General features: G+C 41.1%; 1 protein-coding gene across 1 annotated transcript in view; it reads right to left on the bottom strand.

Annotated features, from left to right (window-relative positions):
* Positions 1 to 2,962: 2,962 nt before the first annotated feature.
* The window catches only part of LOC143986714 (uncharacterized), a 60,258-nt gene continuing 53,480 nt past the window's right edge, over positions 2,963 to 9,740 (bottom strand). The window contains exon 5 of the mRNA XM_077485117.1: positions 2,963 to 6,401. Coding sequence (XP_077341243.1) covers positions 3,665 to 6,401 — 2,737 coding nt within the window. The 3' untranslated portion in view covers positions 2,963 to 3,664. The remainder of the gene's footprint in view (positions 6,402 to 9,740) is intronic.

The following is a 9,740-nucleotide window of genomic DNA, read 5'->3' as shown; positions in this document are numbered from 1 at the left end:
AAACTAAACTGCCATTTTAGTCCTAAGACTAAAATTAACACTGATAGTGGGCAACCCCAAGCCATTGGTACATCCTTAATACCCTGTAGTTCATAGATTTTATTGTTTGCATGACCATGGCAGGAATGGCCTAGGATTTTTTCCTTGAAGAAAAATAAATAAAAGAATAAATAAAATGTAAATCTGTACATACTGTTTAACTTCTTCCGGACCACCGCACGCCGATATACATCCTAACTTTGACAGGGGGTTATCGTTATTATGGCAGCAGCTAGCTGCCATAACCCTGGTATCCTTGTGTTCGTTCAGCAGTCCGGTTTCTGATAAGAGTGGTCTCTATGGTGGATTCACCGCAAGATCACTTTTATCAGTGGCAGGAGAGGGCCCCCCTCCCGTCGTGCTCTGGTGCCCTCCGCCGCTTACCGGAACCGTCGGCAGTGGTGGAGGCAATCGGATCTTCACCCTGGCTGGGTATGGAGATAAGTGAGGGGAAGATGGACATCCCCTCACCCAAGACACCCATCTCCATAACAATATAGCTCTTAAAGGGTCATTTTTTTTTTTTTATGACAAATTTTTTTTTTTATTATTGCATTTTAGTGCAAATATGAGATCTGAGGTCTTTTTGACCCCAGATCTCATATTTAAGAGGTCCTGTCATGCTTTTTTTCTATTACAAGGGATGTTTACATTCCTTGTAATAGGAATAAAAGTGACTCTTTTTTCTTTTTTTTTTTAACAGTGTAAAAATAAAAAAATAAAAGGTAAAATAAATAATAAAAAATATATTTTTTTTTAAATGCGCCCCATCTCGCCAAGCTCGTGTGCAGAAGCGAACGCATACTTGAGTAGCGCCCGCATATGAAAACGGTGTTCAAACCACACATGTGGGCTAACTTTACTGGGCTAACTTTACTGGTGTCTTATTTTTTAATTCAAAAAAGTGTATTTTTTCCCCAAAAAGTGCGCTTGTAAGACTGCTGTGCAAATACAGCGTGACAGAAAGTATTGCAATGACTGCCATTTTATACTCTAGGGTGTTAGAAAAAAAAAGTATAATGTTTGGGGGTTCTAAGTCATTTTCTAGCAAAAAAAACTATTTTTAACTTGTAAACAACACATCTCAAAAAGAGGTTCAGTCCTTAAGTGGTTAAAAAAAACTATCTCTGTGTACAGAATCTCTGCCTCCCAAGTTAGATCTGCCTACATTTGTGTTTATTATAGTAGAATTCTGGACAAAACAGGTTCTGACTATCCTGTATAAATATCTGTATACTTACCTATTTTCAGGTTGCTCAGGTCTGGTCACATGATCTCCTCTGGGTGATCCAGCATCAGCTGCAGGGGGGAGAAGAGAGAGCTTGACATCGGCTGATACAGCCTCGGAGTGGTGATGTCATCCATAGGCTCCTATGGCTCATCCTTTGATTGTGTTCCTTCCTCTCTCCTGCAGCTGCCGCTGGCTCACAGAGGGGAGGCGGATCATGTTATGGGTCCAGAGTGGCCCGAAATTAGTTAAAGTGATATTAAAGTCTTTCTTTTGTTTAAAAATAACAAACATGTTATACATACCTGCTCTGTGCAGTGGTTTTGCACAGAGCAGACCAGATCCTCCTCTTCTCTAATCACTTGCCAATGCTCCAGGCCCCTCCTCCCCTGCCGAGTGCCCCCCACAGCAAGCAGCTTGATATGGGGGCACCCAAGCCGAGCTGCTGCTCTGTGTGTCCATTCAAACATGGAGCCGTGGCTCGGCCCCACCCTTTCTCTCTCCTCATTGGCTCACTGACTTTAATTGACAGCAGTGGGAGTCAATGGCATCTGCTGCTGTCTCAGCCAATGAGGAGGGAGAGTCCTCGGACATTGTGGCTCTTGTGCAACATTGCTGGGTAGAGATGGGGCTCAGGTAAGTATTAGGGGGCTAAGAGGAGAGCTGCATGCAGAGGGTTTTTTATCTGAAGGCATAGAATGTATTAGGATAAAAAACCTTCTGCCTTCAGAACCACTTTAAGTATATAGATCTTTCTTGCACAGGTTAGACGGAATAGATGTTAGGAGCGGGGAGGGAGCATTTTTAAGAGTAGTTAGGTATTGCATGGAATTCTCTAAATCGCTCAATATAATGGCAGCTTTAGTGCACAAGTATGTGGTAATGTGCTGCATACAAAGGACACCAACAATGGTACGCTGCCATAGCCCCAAAATGGGCAACAGGAAAAGAAAAGATATTCCCAAAATACAGCAAACCTTATTTGGGAAAGAGTGGGTAGCCTATGGCCATAGAATTGTACATTTCATTTTTGCTACTGCCTGTCCTTCAACCTGGCTGTAGGAGTCCGTCCCTCCATTTGCTGCTGTCTGCCCTCCCCTTGCATTTTGGAAAAGTCATCAATATTCCCATTGCACAAATTCCTGGAAGGGGCTGATAAATAAGCAGGTGCTGCAGCAACAGCTAAATGAAAACTGGTATCATCATGGATCAATCTATATAGTTACCAGCACACCATGGGTCTTCAAGTAATGTCCAGAAGTTTTTTATTCAAAATAATCACATCACTGCACAGCAGAATAACGACTGCTGTGCTTCCATGAGGAGGAGGAGGAAAATGTGCATTAGTAGCACAATAAAATTATGTGGCTGCTCTGTGCCTTTAAGCCCTTGTACACACGGTCGGACATTCCGACAACCAAATCCTTCGGATTTTGTCAGAAACTGTTGCATACACACAGTCGGACAAAGTTGTCAGAAAATCCGATCGTACTTAACGTGATGACATTATTTCGTTAGGGCAGGACTACGTTCAGGCTAGTAGCCAATAGCTTTGGTCTAGGAATTTAATCTGAGCATGTGTGGCACTTTGTCTGATCGGAATTCTCTACACACGACCTGACAAAGTCTGATCGGATCATGTTGTCGGAAAATTTTATAGCCCAGCTGGAAAACTTGGTCCGTCGGATACTCCGACGGAAACAGTCCGATGGAGCACACACACTGTCGGATTATCCGACAACACGGTCCTATCGGACATTGTCCATTGGAATGTCCGACCATGTGTACAAGGGCTAAGGAGGAGGAGGAAAGGTATACATATGAGCAGCACAATAAAAAGAAGGAGCTGCTCTGCACCCTGGAGGAGGAAGATTAGCAATCATCAAAAAATTGGCTGCTATGCACCATCAAGGCCAGGAATATATTACTAGATTTTATGGGAGGGGTTGGAGCGTGAAGAGCTTTGAAAAAGTGTGGGCTTCACTGACACAAACTTTGCATTCAGTGTATAGGCCCCACTAAGCCATCAACTTCAGCAGGGCCTACCAGGAGATTGTTGTCTTCAGTGGATAAATGCAGCCAGGATTCAGCACCCTGGTACTCTACTAGAGCAAAAAGGGAATAAATATATTCTAACTACACCCGTCAACAACATACATAGCAGGAATCCATTATGCAGCTATACCTTACGTTGATGCCACTGATTCTGGTGAGACTTTTGCTAAATTACCTTATCTTCTTTGTGCATCCTACATGTGCATAGTGGATCTCAGTACCTCACCTGCCATTCCAACTGGCACTGAATTATCAACAGATTTAAGTTATACTGTAAATGTTTCTTGAAACTTAACAATCGTTAATTGTAACAAGATTTTAACTAGGAAAGTAAATCTGCACTTATGTTTTGTCCTTTTTTTTATACATGTTAACCAACCTAACAGGACGTACTGGTATCTTTACACTGCGTATAGCCTTGTGCAACCTGTAAGCAAATGTTATTAAAAACATTGTAGAAAAAAATTCAATACATAAAAGGGTTAGATAGGAAATAAATAAAAACTTGCAGTGGTGTATTTTACTTCCAAGAAGAAAATCACTGTCTTTAGAATGTAATTTTATGGTTGAAGGCATGGTGGCATTGTCCGCCACTGTTGTTGATGGCAGGAATGTAGTAGATGATGTAGGAAAAAATTCAGTTGTTGCAGGTGATGTTGTCAAGTGCGTTGTTGATATCACTGTTGATAGTTCTGTTGTAGTTAATTTGCTGGTCATTACAGCTGTTGATGTACATGTAGTCGATGCTTCTGTAGAGGACATCTCTGTTGTACCGCCCACAGTTAATGTGGTGAAAGCTGTGCTGGGCTCTGAAGTATGCATTGTAGTTAAAGGCTTCTCTCTAGATTGTATTGTGGTATGTAAAGTAGTTCTCAAAGCTGTTGTGGATTCTCTAAATGTTGTCATGCTAGCTGTTGTAGCTTCTGAATGTGTTGTTTTTAGGGCTGTAGTTGTCTGGTGTACGGTCGTTGGCTCTTCAGTAGTAGTCTGAGCGAGAGTTGTTTCCTGTGGTGTTGTAATTTGTATAGTGGTGGACTCTTCAGTAGTAGTCTGAGAGAGAGTTGTTTCCTGTGGTGTTGTAATTTGTATAGTGGTGGACTCTTCAGTAGTAGTCTGAGCGAGAGTTGTTTCCTGTGGTGTCGTAATTTGTATAGTGGTGGACTCTTCAGTAGTAGTTGGAGCGAGAGTTGTTTCTTGTGGTGTTGTAATTTGTATAGTGGTGGACTCTTCAGTAGTAGTCTGAGCGAGAGTTGTTTCCTGTGGTGTTGTAATTTGTATAGTGGTAGACTCTTCAGTAGTAGTCTGAAGAAGAGTTGTTGCCTCTGGTGTTGTGATTTGTACAGTAGTAGGCTCTTTAGCAGTAGTCTGAGCAAGAGTTGTTTCTTGTGGTGTTGTGATTTGTATAGTTGTAGGCTTTGTAGATGGCATGTCTGTGGTTGCCATTGTTGTTGTAGTTTGTACTGTTGTAACTTCTTTAGTTGTGGTTGGTGGTAGTGTTGTTACAGATGTTGTTGTAGGCTTCATTGTTGTTATGGTGGTAGTTGTAATTTCTTCTTTTGTAGTTGGAAGAGGTGTTGTGAAAGGAGCCGTTGTTTTCAGTGTTGTAGGGGTGTGAGTTGTTACAATGGGTTGTGTAGTAACCTGGTGAGTTGTTGTCAGTTGCTTGGTAGTTGGGTGAGTTGTGACAATGGCTCCTACTGTGGTAATTTTTGTTGTTGTTATTACAGTTGTTGGGCATATTAATTCATCTGGCTTCAAAATAGTTATTTTGGTTCCAATATGATTAGCAGGTGACACACAAAGTACGTTATCAGCATCTTTAACTTTTGCTTGATAATTCATTATCCAGTTTCGAAAACTTTCCATATCACAATCACAAGCCCAAGGATTACCACCCAAGTACACACCAGTCAGTTTGGGAATTGAGTCAATAGAAGGCACTGGAAAGTTGGTAAATTGGTTTTCATTAAGTCTCAGTGTCTTTAACATTGGAAGGAGAGAGAACACATCATCTTGTAAGCTACTAAGTAAATTCTTTTGTAAATTAAGCTCCGTTAACTTGTCTTGACCTTTAAACATTTGCTTTGTTAAAGCATTTATTTGATTGGAAGAAATAATTAATTTTCTTAGAGATTTAAAGTTGCTAAATGCTTCATGTGGAATAATTCTCAAGTTGTTTTTGCTCAAATCAAGTTCATTTATGGGCATGCCATCAGTTATTTGATGTGGAAGCTTCTGAAGTTTATTTGAGTTTATTTTGAACTGCTTAATCTTATTAAGACCAACAAATGTATTATCTGGAAGTTCTTCTATTAGGTTGCCATCCAAGTAAAGTTTTTCAAGATTTTTTGATTTGGCCAAAAAGTTTTTGGGCCATTGCTCTATCTTGTTCTTTGAGACACTGAATTCAACCAGTTCGTGGTTACTGTCCACCAAACCTAATGGAAGTTCAGTGAGATCATTTTCATAGAGCCGAAGGACTTTTAGGTTGGTCAGTTTGGAAAATATGTCTTCAGGTAAAGTCGTCAAATTATTTTTTGCTAGATGTAACATTGTAAGGTTAACAAGATTGTTAAATGGATCTTGAGGCAATGCCGGCAGTTCATTAACATTTAAATATAGTTCTTCTAAATTGTCCAAGCTGTCAAATATACCTTGTTCAATCATACTGATCTTATTATTTTTCAATATGAGCTTTTTCAGACTCCCAAGGTTCTTAAATACTCCACTCTTCAGCTGCTTCAAATCAGCATTTCCAGATATCTCTAGTTCAGTGAGATTGGACAAACTGTCAAATGCACCATCCTCAACTGATGTAATTTTATTATTAATGAAAGCTATTTTTTGCAGTTGACTCATGTATTTAAAAGCGTCTTTTCTTATTGTTGATATTTCTGTTTGCACAAAGAAGATCTCTGTGGTTTTTGGTTTTATAGATTTAGGAATATCAGCAATGGGGCTCGCAAAGACTTCTTGGTAATCTTTGGGGCAGTCATACTCTTTTTCACATACTTTAGCAGGGCCGGGTTCAGCAGCCTCAAATAAAATCAAAAGAACGAGTAAGGACTTCATTCTGTTTCTGTTAATACAAAAAATAAATACGTATTTATTAGGCTTATGGATACCTGTTCACCAAAAAAGATAAACTTAACCCATTGGGAAATAAGATAAAGTAGGCAAATATTTCTATTATGCACTTGTAATTTCTAGCAACATTTTTTTTATACACAAGTAGTGGGCAATTATCAAACCATTTTTCCAATACCTTAAAATGGATTAAGATGGGTCACCAGTCCCTGGTTTGAAGAGTATCTAAGGTAAAGATATAAAATTATATATTTATTCCCACATTGTATTTTAAAGTGTAACTAAAGGTAAACCCTTTTTTTAAACTTTGGATAGAGTGGAGAGATTAGAACACCTATCAGTTTATATCGCTGCCTGTGCCCCCAGGGGATTCACTCTCTCTATTTGTCCTGTTTACTGTTATCTTTAAAAGTAAATATAAAAAAAAATAATAATAATAATAATTGACAACAGAACAGTAATAGAGGGGGAATTCTTCCAATGGGAACACTAGTTCTAGTGACCCTGGTGACACACCTAGATTCCCTCACTTTGGAGGGATTTCCTCTCACTTTGGCTGTGGGACAGGAAGTGAAGGGATATCTCCTCAATGGGACACAGGTGACAAAAAACAAACAAACCAGGGTTATACCCTCCCTTACGCTATCCAAAATGAAAAAAAAGGTGCCTTTAGTTATACTTTAATTACTTCTAGCTACTTCGAAACTGAAGTAAATCTTCTCACACATTTACTTGTGTAGCGCCGGGCTCCAAATGAGTATGCTCTATTTGTTTTGTAAATTTAAATGTTCCTAAAACCACAGTTGGGTTTTGGGGTTAATTGTTCTAAATTATGGTCTCAGTACCAGTTTGGCTGGACTGCACTGTGTTCTGATTGGCCATAGATGTCGGTGTCACCTCTGGCAAGCATAAGAACGCTGTCTGGTTGGAAGCATTGGGTGCCAATCTCTCTCGGAACCAACCAGTGAGTGTGTCATCTTGCTGGGCATTCTGGGAGGGGGTATTTAAGGTGCTGAGCTCACGTTATACTGGGTTCCGGTCCAGAGGATTATTCCGTCTTCTTGGTCCTGGTCCTCCTGACCAGCCCTCAGGGGCCCTCATGGCCTGGGGTGCGGATGGATCCATTTCCGAGTCTCAGGGCTGGCTAGCCTGAGGCGCAGTAACTGGAAGGATTCCAAGGTGGTCCGGTGCCGTCTCGTCTTTGGAGAGGCCCAGCAACTGAGAACACAAACATGGGAGGACTCTTCAGAAGAGGGCCATGCAGGAGGCTGGCTGCTCGGTAAGAGCCTGAAAGCTAACTTGACAGACACCAGGTGAATCCACACTCGCATGGTATTGCTGGATCGGCTGCAAGATACTGGTACCGTACAAGGGTTCTCTAACTTCAAATATCCTTCCGTTACAACCAAGTCTGTGGCAGAGACTTTTCAGTTACAAGTTCTGCAACCAAGTCTGTGGCAGAGACTTTTCTCTATCTGAACCATCTATCGGTTGCTAAATCTGCTGAGAGGAGATTTATCCGATAGCTGTAATATCCAGTTGCGAATGGCTATTCACTGGATGCTAAGGTGAGAGATTTATGCAGTTCCAAGAGTACCTGAACTTCCTACCTATACCCACTACCCTTTATTGAGAGACTGTGTTTTGTCTACCATTTTGCAAATAAAAATTCCTAAAGTGGATCCAGTGTCAGACTCTACAGTTCTTTGGGCCATCTACCTCAGGAAACCCCTAGACGCATACGAGGTCAAGAAGGTAACGGTAAGCCTAAATTTAATCAGCCACTCCTTCGGGGGTCAGTGCTACACTTGAATTCTGTGACACATATTCACTATGCCCTGTGAGTAGGCACTGCTGTGTCACAGAATTCACAGAGCCTGTTTCAGGAGGTCGAGTCAGTATAGGAATCCCTGCTTGCTCTGTATTTCATAGCGTAGCTGGATTCCGAAAGGTCAAGTATGATTGCTTAAACGTTATCAAAGAACAAGGAACCATCATCCTCTCTCTGCTGGTAACAGCGAACCCTTCATCCCTCCAGGGGTTTCCAGTGTTTAAGCGTTGGCGAGTGTGAACTTGTCACGCATGGTTTGAGGTGGATCATCACTTTTGTCAAAATCGAGGACTATTCATTTATTTTTATTGCTATCACGGTAATTGGACTTTGTATATACTTATATTTAATAAGATTGCTTTCACTGTTATATGATTTATTGAATTGAGGATACACACCGTTAGATCCATTAGATCCTTTATTATTATTTTTTCAGTACTTTATCACATCTAATTATTTGTCTATTCATTTTACGAGGTAGCGCCACACTTTACTTCACTCATTTTTTCACTAATAATCACTTTGGTTTTCACTGAAGGAAATTTCTGCTTGTGCATGTTGTCTACCACATACGCAGTTTGAAATGTCCAAGTTTCAAACACATTCCAAACACCAGGGTTAACTCACAACTAAAGTCTTGTGTGTGGAATGTGTTCCTGGTGACATCGACAGGTTCAATAAAAACCAGCTGACATTCGGCCCATGTGTATGGCAGCTGGGAAAACCAGCAGCTTACTGGCTCCTAATCAATGTTATCAGCCAATTAGCAGTGACCAGAGTGTTCAGTCCCCCCATCAGAACACAATAGAACAGCAGGGGAGATCACTGTACTAACATCAGATTGTTAATTCAGCGGCACCAACTGGAGCTGTCAGTTTTTTTCCATTCAACCAGCACGGTTAAATGAAAGAAAAAAAATGAGTGGTGTGTGTACTAGGATTGAGCTTAAAGTGTTTTTCTCATATAGACTGGTTGTACCCAGAAAACGACCTAGGTGATTGTGAAGGGTTCAGTAGGTGTTCAATGGCACAGCCTTCAGTTCTCAAAAACTATCTTTATTTCCCCTGCATTTTCAGAATTGCTTTCCTCTACCCTGGTCTGTAGAATATTGATGTTAAAGTTTCTATCAGGAAAGCAAATGCGGGAAATTGAGAAACCGAAGAAACAGGGAGCTGGGAAGAAGGTAAATTAAGCTATCTCTTCCCCACATGCAAATGGGAGTATGTCAGTCTGAAGAGGTGAGAGAGAAAGGCGAGTTATTGAGCTGCTAATCATAAGAAGTGCAATTAACCACTTTCCGACCGCCACACTCCGATATACGTTCTTACTTTGAAGAGGAATATCATTGTTATGGCAGGAGCTAGCTCCTCTTGTTTGGCTGGCGGTCCGGTTTCCGATGGTAGTGGTCTCTGAGGCAGATTCACCGCAAGATCAATTTTATCGGCAGCAGGAGAGGCCCCCCTCCCACCGCGCTCTGGTGCCCTCCGCTGCTTACCGGAG

Source organism: Lithobates pipiens, unplaced genomic scaffold, assembly GCF_037356315.1.
Source record: "Lithobates pipiens isolate NorthernLeopardFrog02 unplaced genomic scaffold, aLitPip1_a1.2 Scaffold_18, whole genome shotgun sequence".
NCBI lineage: Eukaryota > Metazoa > Chordata > Amphibia > Anura > Ranidae > Lithobates > Lithobates pipiens.
This window is presented reverse-complemented; position numbering and strand designations above follow the sequence as displayed.